The 11371-nt window shown below is 42.6% G+C and overlaps 1 protein-coding gene and 1 long non-coding RNA gene across 10 annotated transcripts; one reads left to right on the top strand and one right to left on the bottom strand.

Moving 5' to 3' along the window:
• The first annotated feature begins 6534 nt into the window (after window positions 1-6534).
• LOC133907057 (uncharacterized) lies at window positions 6535-7651 on the top strand. Its single transcript, XM_062349056.1, has 2 exons — window positions 6535-6821; window positions 6900-7651. Exons 1-2 carry the CDS (start codon window positions 6781-6783, stop codon window positions 7462-7464), a joined length of 606 nt encoding a protein of 201 aa, XP_062205040.1. The 5' UTR covers window positions 6535-6780; the 3' UTR covers window positions 7465-7651.
• Window positions 6550-11166, bottom strand: LOC133907058 (uncharacterized). Of its 9 annotated transcripts, none has more exons than XR_009907917.1 (6): window positions 10313-11139; window positions 10059-10141; window positions 9122-9249; window positions 8879-9040; window positions 8239-8716; window positions 6550-7999 (listed from the first exon to the last, which is right to left on the bottom strand). It is a non-coding gene; the product is annotated as an uncharacterized LOC133907058 (long non-coding RNA). The 9 variants fall into 9 exon arrangements; XR_009907912.1 differs by lacking the exon at window positions 10059-10141 and having other exon boundaries at window positions 6550-7840; window positions 7935-8047; window positions 10313-11137; XR_009907914.1 differs by lacking the exon at window positions 10059-10141 and having other exon boundaries at window positions 6550-7840; window positions 7935-8010; window positions 10313-11134.
• Window positions 11167-11371: the final 205 nt, after the last annotated feature.

Below are 11371 nucleotides of genomic sequence, written 5' to 3'. Positions count from 1 at the left end.
AAACACCCGCAACAACATACTGGGCTTCGGTGGTGGATAGGGCTACAGAATTTTGTTTTTTTGAGGACCAAGATATCAAGGACCTACCCAAGAATTGGAAAGTCCTGGATATGCTCTTCCTATCCACTTTGCAACTGATATAATTGGAATCCGAATAGCCAATAAGGTCAAAGGATGAACCTTTAAGATACCATAAGCCAAGGTATGGAGTATGAAGCAAATATCTAAGAATCCTCTTAACGGCCACTAAATGACACTCTTTTAGAGCAACTTGAAATCTTGCACATACGCACACACTAAGCATGATATCGGACCTAGATGCGCAAAGGCAAAGTAAAGAACCAATCATGGAGCAATATACCTTTTGATCCACGACCTTTCCATCTTCGTTGAGATCAAGATGTCCATTTGCTTGCATGGGAGTTTTGATAGGCTTGGCATTCTTCATGTAAAACTTCTTGAGCATATTTTTGATATATTTTGTTTGACATATGAAAGTCCCTTCCTTGAGTTGTTTAATTTGAAATCCTAAGAAGAATTTTAACTCTCCCATCATTGACATCTCAAATCTCTTGGTCATGATTGTACTAAACTTTTCACAAAACATTTTATTAGTAGAACCAAATATAATGTTATCGATATATATTTGGCAAACGAATGAATCATAATTAACTTTTTTAGTGAAAAGCGTAGAATCGGATTTGCCTATTTCAAAGCCTTTCTTGATAAGAAAATCCCTAAAATATTCATATCATGCTCTAGGTGCTTGCTTAAGCCCATAGAATGTCTTATGGAGTTTGTACACATGATGAGGATACTTGGGATCTTCAAATCTGGGTGGTTGCTCCACAAATACCAGTTCAAAAATTGGTCCATTAAGGAAGGCGCGCTTCACGTCCATTTGATATAACTTAAAATCATGGTGAGTAATATAGGCAAGTAATATACGAATTGACTCAAGTCTAGCTACGGGAGCATAAGTCTCACCAAAATCCAAGCCTTCTATTTGCGTGAAGCCTTGAGCAACTAACCTTACCTTGTTTCTCGTCACGATCCCATTCTCATCTTGTTTGTTGCAGAAAACTCATTTTGTGTCAATCACATTTTGATTGGGTCTTTCCACTAATGACCAAACTTCATTTTTCTTGAAATTGTTTAGCTCTTCTTGCATAGTCATTACCCAATCCGGATCTTCAAGTATATCATCTACCTTCAATGGTTCCAAAGAGGAAACAAAAAAATAGTACTCACAAAAATTTGCAATTCTAGAACGAGTAGTTAGCCCCTTTTGAATGTCACCAAGGATATTATCAATCGGGTGATCTCTTTGGATAGTTTGATGAACTCTTGGATGTGGCACTTGGGATTGGGTTGAAGAAGGGATTAATCACGAGTTTCTTGATGAAGAAGGGATCAAGCACGAGTCGTCATTACGTTCTTGGCGGGGTGAGGAGCTCCAACTTGCTTGCCCGCTTGACATGCACTACAAATTCTATCTTTCTCAAAAGAAATGTTTGTTAATCCTAAGATGTGCTCCTCCTTTAGAAGTTTAGACAAATTCCTTATGCAACATAGGTTAGTCGGCGGTGCCATAGCCAACTCATGCTAGACTTAGAAATCAAGCAAGTCTTGGACCTCACTTCATCCGTTGAAAAATCAACAAGATAAAGCTTACCCTTCAACCGTCCAGTGAAAGCTATTGAGGAGTCTTCCCTTCTAAAGATGGTCACACCCTCGTTAGTAAAAGGACAATTGTAGCCTATCTCATAAAATTGTGATACAGATAACAAATTATAACTAAGATATTTGACCAACAAAACATGTGAGATAGAATGATAATTAGATATGACAATTTACCTAAATCTATTACGTCTCCTTTCTCATCATCACTAAAAACAATATTCTCGTGAGATCCTCCATTTTATTCAAATAATGAGAACATACTTTTTTCTTCGGTCATAGGATTTGTGCATTCGCTATCAATCACTCAACTTGATTCACTGGAGGAGTATGCCTACAAAACAAATTAAGCTTTTGTTTTAAGTACCCAAATTTTCTTGGGTCCTTTCATGTTAGTCACAAGCACTTTTGGCACCCGCACACTCCTTTTGACAATTCGATCCTTTATGCGGGCGCCAACATATAGAGCAACTACTTTACCGCGGTGGTTCCTCTTCAAAACATAAGATGTATAAAAAGTAGATTGAGATGCATTGTATTTGGGTTGTTTGGCTTGTGTGGTGAGACCATTTTGCTTGCTTCCCTTGATGAACTTGAGGCACTCCATTGCCATTAACTACCACACGCTCACTTGGCTTGCTCGCATACATATCAAATCAAAGCCCTCTCTTTTGTCTATTGTCCTTAGCCTCAATGGTCTTGTATAGTGTATCTTTGGATTTGTATCTCTTGATACACCCATACTTAACCAAGGTGTTTAACCTCTCATTTTCCTTTTGCAATGCTTACAAAGATTGAGCATTAGTAGCACAATCATTTATATCAATATTGCAATAACGAGAGAAACCATTACTAGTGAAAGCATTAGAGAGTAAGGTTGCATCATTAGAGATATGAGTGCTACTTTTAAGGATATCAAATTACGCTTCAAGAGATTTATGAGATTCATCCAAATATTTAAAATTCTCTTGAAGTGTAACATTGTTACCCTCAAGACTAGCAACCGATTCATTGGCCAAGCTTAATTGCTTGGTCAACTCCTCAACCTTCTCCCTCTCTTTAGCAAGGAACTCCTCAAGTTCAAGGTTTCTCTCATTTTCAAGGATGAGCAAGTCCTCTTACTTCTTGAGAATCTCCTCTTGACTCTCTATTGTTTTCATTAGTTCTTTTATTTTAGACATGACATTTTTACTAAGACCTTTAAGCATGCTTTCACAACCACTAGAATTATCACTATCTAGAAGCTTGGGTTGTGATTTTACCTTACGTCATTTTGCCATGAGACACTTGGGAGTGTCGTCGTAGCTCATGTCACCAAAAAGTGACTTTGTCGGTGTAGAGGAGCGGATGGCGATGGTGGTGACCCCTTCATCATCGGAGTCAGAGTCGGAGTTGGAATCCCACTCCTCGCCGATGTGAGCTTGATCAGAGTATTTTTTTTCTTGTGGGTCTTGTACTTGTCCTTCTTGAAAGGCTTGTTCTTCTTTTCTTCCTTGTCCTTACTCTTCTTCTTGTTAGGACACTCGGCGATGAAGTGGTCAACTTCGTCACACTCATAGCAAGTTCTCTTGGATGTTCTTCTTTTGGGCATATAATCTCTTATACTTGCTATAGCCACCATTCTTCATGAATTTCTTGACTCACAAAGAAGGCTATTTCTTCATCATCCGAGCTCTCATCTTCACTTGAACTTGATTCTTCAACTTGCTTGCTCTTGCTTACCTTGAATGCTACTTCTTTGTTCCTAGAGGTGGAGCTTTGCTTGACAAGATTTTTGACTTCATTTGTTTTCTCCTCCACAAGCTCATGAGCAAGTATTCTACCAAGCACATCACTTGGTGTGAGCCTATTGTAATCACTTCTTTCTCGGATGAGAGTGACCAAGGTGGGGTTTCTTGGTGCAAAAGCTCTTAGCAATCTTCGCACCACCTTGTGGTCATCTAGCTCTTCACTTCCGAGCCCTCTTATCTTGTTTACTAGCACCATCATACGGTCATACATGGCTTGAGGGGTTTCATCATCCTCCATAACAAATCTTTCCAATTTACCTTCAAGCAACTATATCTTGGACTCTCTTACACTTGTGGTGCCTTCATGCGCGACTTTGAGTGTGTCCCATATTGTTTTGGTCTCCTCAAGCCCGTCCACCTTGTTAAACTCCTCGGGGCTCAAGACGCCAAGCAATACACTTGTGGCTTGTGCATTGTGGTGGAGGCTTTGCTCTTGTTCGGGAGTGAGCTCTTTGTCTTCATCCAGCAAGTCACAATCTGTGCAAACACTCTTCCAAATACTTGGATGAAGAGAAATTAAATACAATTTCATTTTATGTCTCCAAGCAACATAATGTGTACCATCAAAATAAGGTGCACGCCTAGATGGTACGGATATATAAGAATCAGAAGCATTTAATTTATCGTAATTGAACTCAATTGCTACTCTCTTCCCTTTACCGTTGCACGATGTTGAAACGTCACCCTTCGGACTCTTCAGACTTCCCGCACCTTTCAGACTCTTCTCCCCGGATACCGATATCTTCAAATCCTCCAAGCGGTGAAGCCTTGTAGGAGGTTAGGCTCTGATACCAACTGAATGTGCGTGATGTCGCCTAGATGGAGGCGAATAGGCGTTCCCTGAAATTTAAAACTTCACAGTGGATTACGAGTTCGGATACTCTGGGTCAATCCAGAGACTCCGGGTTGAACAGGATCCGGATACTCCGGGTGAACCTGGATAGTCTGGAAATAACAGAAAATAGAAAACTATGAATTTATAAGTAAATCTAGTTGAGTCTATGAGAAACCACAGGTTCCAATTGATGTATGAGCTTCTTTTCAACAACCACATGTGGTCACTAGCTCACAAACAAGTAGATTGGGGCAAATTGCCCAAAAGATCAACTAGAACAAGAAAATATGCAAGAAAGTAAAGGAGACAAGTATTTGTTTCCCGAAGTTCGGATCCAACGATCCTACGTCTCTATTGAGGTGCTCACAAAGAATCGGGTCTCTCTCAACCCTTATCCTCACCGAGCGACCACAAAGATCGAGCTCGAGGCTTACTCAACCTTCCTCTTCCCTTGCGGAGGCGAGGGTGACCTTCACAAACATTCCGGGGCACTCCACAAGCTTGGATGCTCTCCGGGTGACGCATAACCGTTTAGAAGCTTGGAGCTCCAAGAGTAACAAATGTGAGTCGACGGCTTGACGAAGAACTCAAGTGCTCAAAAGATATATTTAAGCTCACTAGCACTCAATCTCACTTTCCAACCCAAACTCTCAAATCCTTGCTAGAATTAATGCACTAGATGAGTGGGAAGGCTCTAAAGAGGCTATGAAGTCTTTTGTCTCTAGTTAGTTCAGCAGCAATGAATGGAGGAGGGAAGGGGGTATTTAAACCCAGCCCTAAAAAACTAGCCATTACAGTACCTTTTGTACTTACCCAGAATATCCGGGTTGGCCTTTGAAAGCACCACAGAGACCTTTGTCCGGAGCCCTATCTGGAGAGTCCGGACCTTCACTAGATCCTGGAGTATTTGGGTCATCCCGGAGACTCCGGGTTGGACACTCAAGCCCAAACAGAGAGCTTGACTCGGAGTCTAACTCAGAGACTCCAGGCCACTGACCAGAATCCGGAGTATCCGGGACAACCCGCAGACTCCGGGTTCAGCACTTAGATTCTACCCAAGCACCCCTGGTCGGAGCCTTACCCGGAGGTTCCGGCAACCCAGAGACTCCGGGTCAGCCCGGACACTCCGGGCGCAGACAAACACTAAGACCTTCCCGGTGTCCGTAGGGTGATTGCGTCTATCATATTTGGTCTAAAAGATTCATTTGAGCACTGAGACATCTTCAAGTCAACCTAAATGCATCCCTTTTGATAGTACGTCACACCTAAATTCAAATTCAAAAATATTGAGTGACTATGCCGCTTCTCTTTTCTTTTTGAGGGACGTCAACGTTGTTTAACTTCTCTGATGGGACTAATACCTGTTCAAAACCTCAATAAACTCGTTAGTCCCTTAGTCGTTTGTCATCAATTATCCAAAACCCACATAGGGGACCTAGATGTACTTTTAGTTGTAACGAAAATACAAATATTGGATACGGTAACTTCAAGCACATACTCAAGTTATAGAGATATGAATATGCTATGGGATGCTGCCGAACGAATACATCAGGAGCGATATCGTAGTTTGATTTCAGATGGGATCCTAAAAAGGAGGAGAAGATTATCCGTTAATTTTTCTCCTAATATATTCATTTATTTTCATTAGTAAAACAGATTTCATAACCGTAGCTACTAAAGAGGTGGGAAGGAGGGTGGATAGCAAAAATGTGTAAATTATTTGAATTTTAGGGATTTTTATTAGATGAGAGGAGAGTAGGAGAAACATGTGACGCATGAACTAGCTCGTGTTTTATATAGTAGAGATTATATTTTATCCCCGAACTAGTTTTTTTTACAAAGAAATGTTTTGAGAGAGCTGATGAGCCATTTTTCTAATAATTCATTTTGGCAAACCTGCGTGAAAATACACGCACATTGTCAAAATAAAAAAATATTATGTGCACCCAGTTGTAACATAATTCCTTTTTCTTGCCCTTTTATTTTCCCAGCACACTCATGTCATTCTACTAACTCGGGATAAGAGATAAAGTGTTCAAATCAAGCATGCTCTACATATAGATAAAGTATTTACACCAAGCATGTTTTACATATAGAAGTTTCTTAAGATCTCATTTGGTTGGAATTTTTTCTAGCTTCTCGCTCTTAGAAGCTAAAAGCTCAATCAAACAGGTCGCTTATCAAGATTCTTGAAATCCTTTTACACCCATGCTCTACCTATAGAAGATTCTTAATCCAGCTAAAAAAATAAAGAAAAATCAAGATTATTGGAATCCTTTTTATTTGGACCTGCCTCCATTTTCTGGCCCACAAAAAGTTCTGCGGCCCAGCAACCTCCGAATTTAGAAGCCCAAGTACAAATTGAGACGTGGTTAGCCTCCCGTCAGAAAAAAAAAAAAAAGAATATTATCGTGGTCAGCCGCCGTCTGGAATCTGGATCACCTTCCTCGAAACTTCCTCGGCTAGGGTTCAGGGATGACGGAGCACGGGGGAACTGTCGATCCCTCGCCGGACAGGTAAGCCCGCCGCCCGATTCCTCCGTCCATCCGTGTTCTGGGCCTTCTCACCGATTAATACCAAGTTGATGCCGGCAGCCGCAGCAATCGGATGGAATCGAAGATTGCTGCTCCCCCAATTGATGGCGGCTCAAAGTTCATCCTCGATTCCGGAAGCACCGTGCACGCGACGGGCGACGCGAGCATGCTAAAGGAGACGAGGACACCGCGGTGCGGCGACGCCGCCTCCATCACCAGGCGAGACGGGAAGGAAATGCGCGTTGTTGCCGTGGGCTCCGTAAGCACGCCGGAGTTCGCCGTCCCCGATGTCCACCACGTGCCCGAGCTCGGGCCTGGCGTCACCCTCGTCTCCGTGTCCCAGCTCGCGCTGTATGGTTTCGCCGCCATGTTCTACGCCGCGGGCTGTCTCGTCGTGGACCGGACGGGAGCCGTGGTCGGAGAGGGCCGTATGCAGGGTGGCGAGGAGGAAGAGGGGCTCTATCGTCTTGCTTTCCTCAGGATCCCTTCCTCCAGCCCGATGGATCCTCCTGACCCATGTCCAGAGCGGTCTCTGCCTCCTGCTGCTTCCACTGCATCGTGTGTCCTCCTGAACCAGCGTGTTCCTCCTCCTGAACCAGCTCCCCCAACGAACGCCTGTTCTTAGACCATGGATTCTGGTCAGTAATAGATGTTAATTAGTTTGAATGAATTGTTCACAAAAACCATGGAATATGGTAGTAGGTTTCTGCCCTTTGGTACGTCAGTGCCGAACCATGGCAGGGGACATATGTTATGCGAACATGTACCGGCTATGATCTTGTTATATTTATGCTTGGTTTTCGTGTTTGTGATATGTACCTGTTACTTTTCACTGCCAAGTAATCATAAAAATAAAAGTCAGTGAACTCTTGGTGTGTGTCTGTTCCCAAATCTTCATGTCAGTGCCTCATCTTCCTTCTGATCCTGTTCAGGTGATGTATTGTTGTTGCAGTCAGCTGCACATCTTTAGCACCTTGAGTCATCCAACTGTGTCTTTGGCTCTGTTCATTTGAATAGATTTATGTTATCTTTAGAGCTTGTTCGGATGATAACTTGCAACCAAATCAGCGAGCCTTGAATTTAGATACTAGCCACCTCTTTCTGGATTCCATCAGTCGGTATGTCTCGCGCATGCGGTGGGCAAACTGCACGTTGCTCATCTGCAAAGGATCTATTTTCATGAACCAGCCAAGAACTAGATGTTTAACCTGTGTGCATCAGAAGCGGGTTGTGATCATTTCGTGCTTGCTTGTTCTTTAGTGATATTTCACGGTAAAACATGTTTATTTGTCCTTCAGTGATAGGCCGTAATAAAACTGACACAAGATCATATTTGTAGCTATTCAAAACTAGAGAAAGTAAGGGGCGCGAGATTAAGGGAGGTCAAAATATCACTTACAGGTGTGTTCAACTCGCAAGATTCATTTGGATTGGATGGGATTCGGTAGAATTTGGGGAATTGTGATGTTTTGCAAAACAACTTGGTGGTAAACTGACAGTTTTCTTCAACCTTGGGTTTGTATCAACTTTGTCACAACAATTAATAGTGGTAACAGAACAAAGAGCGTCCATTGAAGAATCGAAAGGGATATGTCGCCTTCTGCACCAATGAATCTTCACAGGAACTTTGTCAAATCCATCAAGGATCCAAACACACCAGTTGCCACTGTTTGTTGCTTCCAGCATCAATGAATCTTAACAAAAACCTTTTCTTGGAACTTTGTCAAATCCACCAAGCATTGAAAAAAAAAGAATAACAGTTGCTACTCTTTGTCACCACGGCGCCAATGAATCTTCACAAAAACCTGAAGTAGAAGGCTAAAGCTTGCCCCCTTAAGTCTTCACAATGCTCTTCAAAATTCTCTATGCTATGGCTCCTGTAACAAGTACCAAACATAAAACCAATGCATCATGCAGACAGGTTACGAAGTTTCCAGGGTTTGGGTACCGCTCCACACACAATTAGGAACTTAGAATGTCTCAATCACGATAGGTGAAAATTAATTCATGCACAAGAAACCAAAATTGAAACAACTTACATGGCACTTGATCGTTCCTTAATAGGGACAGGAATAATAGCTGCTGCAACAGAAGAATCTCATGCATCTTCTCGTCAGGCAGCGAGATCATAATTTTTTGGCAATGAATTCTCATGGATCAAATACGTCCTTCAGTAAATATTGGCCTCAATGTTCAAGCGACTACATGCGAACCCAAAAGTCATCAAGTTCATCACCTCATTTGAAGAAAAATTCAGTACAGACACCAAAATTAATCCATACCATGTGAACTCCACACGGCCACCACCAGAGAAAGATTAAGCCCCATTCACATGGCTGCCGTGTATACTGGCCTGAACACACATCTTGGCCTCAATCCAATTGGCACACAGAAGATGACGGCAAGGCAGCTGCATAGGGGTATAAGCCTTAGAAATCCAAGCATTCCGACAATTGGGATGTGTGAAATGTTAATTGGTAGCAATCATATCTAAAAAAACTTTTCTTTATCAAATCCACCACACTGGCGGATCCAGTATGATGGTTGGGTATTCCCCAACTCTTTTGGATAAAAAATCAAGTATACAGTAGGTATATACATGTGTATAGTTCTAGTTGGGCCATATCCTTTGTTTCTTGAGTCCTTAGCACAAATGACCAACAACTCTACCTGCCCTGCTGCCCAACAAACCAACCAGCAGGCCAGCGGCCCAGTCCACATTCCTCCACCCGAGTCCCCAATTGGCCAATTCGGCACTCGCTGCCTCTGCCTGCCTGCCTCGCATTCTCATCTCCGATCTCCCCCAAATCGCCCAAACCCTAGGCACAGCCACATGGGGCGCTGGCGGCGAGTGGCACGCCAACAATAGACCAGTGGGCAACCGGCAAGGGGTGCAGGAGCGAGGGCGGCGGGCGGCGACAGGCACGCCAACGGCCAGCGCGAGTGCGCAACATTAAAGTTACATTGTAATTTTCTTTAAATATTTTGTATGTCTCTTTATTACATAGAAGTATGGAACATCTTTAGTTTGAATAATTTGTACTTTTAACTTATGCTATTGTGAACTTTTGGTAATTTTGGATTGGACAATTTTTTTGACTTGGGAATACCCAACTGCCAATTCCTGGATCCGCCACTGATCCACCAAGGGTTAAGAAAAAGTTCAAACTTTGGGTTGGGAATTGGGATGATATAGCCAGAAGAAAGCAACCCACTAACAGCTATAGTGGTGGATCTCCACAGGTATCATAGTAAGCTATTGCATGACAGGATGTGCAATGTGCACCCTAACACATGTACTCCTGCACAACAAAACTAAAATCAAACATGAAAGTGCTAACATCAATAAAAGCGAAGCGCAAACAGAGAAGCTTAATATCCTGTAATTACTAGGCCGGCGAAATGAAATTCTCTTGAAAGTGTGTTAATCCAAGAACACACTACAAACCAATGTAAAGGGATGATGACCTCACCTCCCACTGAGACAGATGCATGCAACTAACTTTCTGGGAGAATGGAATGCTCCTGTTCCTGGCAACAAAATTCGAAACAAGAGAAAAACGATGAACGAATAGACCTGTCCTTGATTAGCATATTATACCATTTGCCGAATTGCAGAAAATCATAACATATTCTATTCTACAAAAAAGAAAAACGAAAAGAATGACCACTACTCTAGCAACAAAATTCGAAACAAGAGAGAAACCATGAGCGAATTGACCTGGACTATATTAGCATACAATACATATACTTTGCCGAACTACTGAAAATCATAACACGCGGCGTCATTTCTACTCTACGGAAAAGGGGGAAAAAACGAAAACGAAAACGAAAACGAAACGAATGACCACTGCTTAGTGCTTGCTCCGTCGATTGCAGGAACCCAATTTCAGTAGGGGCGAGGCGAGGGTGAGGATGGCGACGGTGCGAAGCGTGAGAGGGGCGGCGTGAGGTTCAACTCCGGCAGCCTCGAAGGGGGCGAAGTCGTTCGAGGAGATAAGGCAGCGGGAGAGGAGAGGAGTCTGGGCAAGAGGCGCGTGACTCGAGGGCCAGAGTGGGAGGGCGCCCAGAGAGACGCCGGAGAAAGAAAAATAAGGGGGATTGGCGCGGGTTTCGGCAGCGACGCCGACGACGGCGGCGGGGAGGAAGAGGAGCAGGGCAGGGCAGTCAAAGTCGAGGGCTCCTGTACGTTGGCTGGCCGACTGGCAACGAGAGATCGGCCAGCCCGCTACGCCCATCAGCGTTCTTTTTTCTCTTTTTCTTTTTTCCTATTACATGTGTATTTTAATCATAGTAATTTAGATGTATATATTTTTGCATTTTCATACGAATTTAAAAATTCAAGGGATTTTGGTCTCAAAGAAAACATTTAAAAGGATTTGATTCAATAATTTGTACAACATAATTCAACGTTTTCAAAGCCATGTTCAACAATTTTTTAGACTTATTTTAACAATTTGTGATAACTTGTTCAACATATTGTAAATGATTTTATGAAAAAATGTATTTAAATTGTTGACTTTAAAAAAGAC

The sequence above is a fragment of the Phragmites australis genome, chromosome 24 (genome assembly GCF_958298935.1).
Source record: "Phragmites australis chromosome 24, lpPhrAust1.1, whole genome shotgun sequence".
Classification (NCBI taxonomy): Eukaryota; Viridiplantae; Streptophyta; class Magnoliopsida; order Poales; family Poaceae; genus Phragmites; species Phragmites australis.
This window is presented reverse-complemented; position numbering and strand designations above follow the sequence as displayed.

Bases quoted from the DNA above. Each gene is read 5' to 3' on its own strand.
- LOC133907057 (XM_062349056.1), top strand. From the start codon at position 6,781: ATGACGGAGCACGGGGGAACTGTCGATCCCTCGCCGGACAG. The intron at 6,822-6,899 runs GTAAGCCCGCCG...TGATGCCGGCAG, and splicing joins GTCGATCCCTCGCCGGACAG to CCGCAGCAATCGGATGGAAT.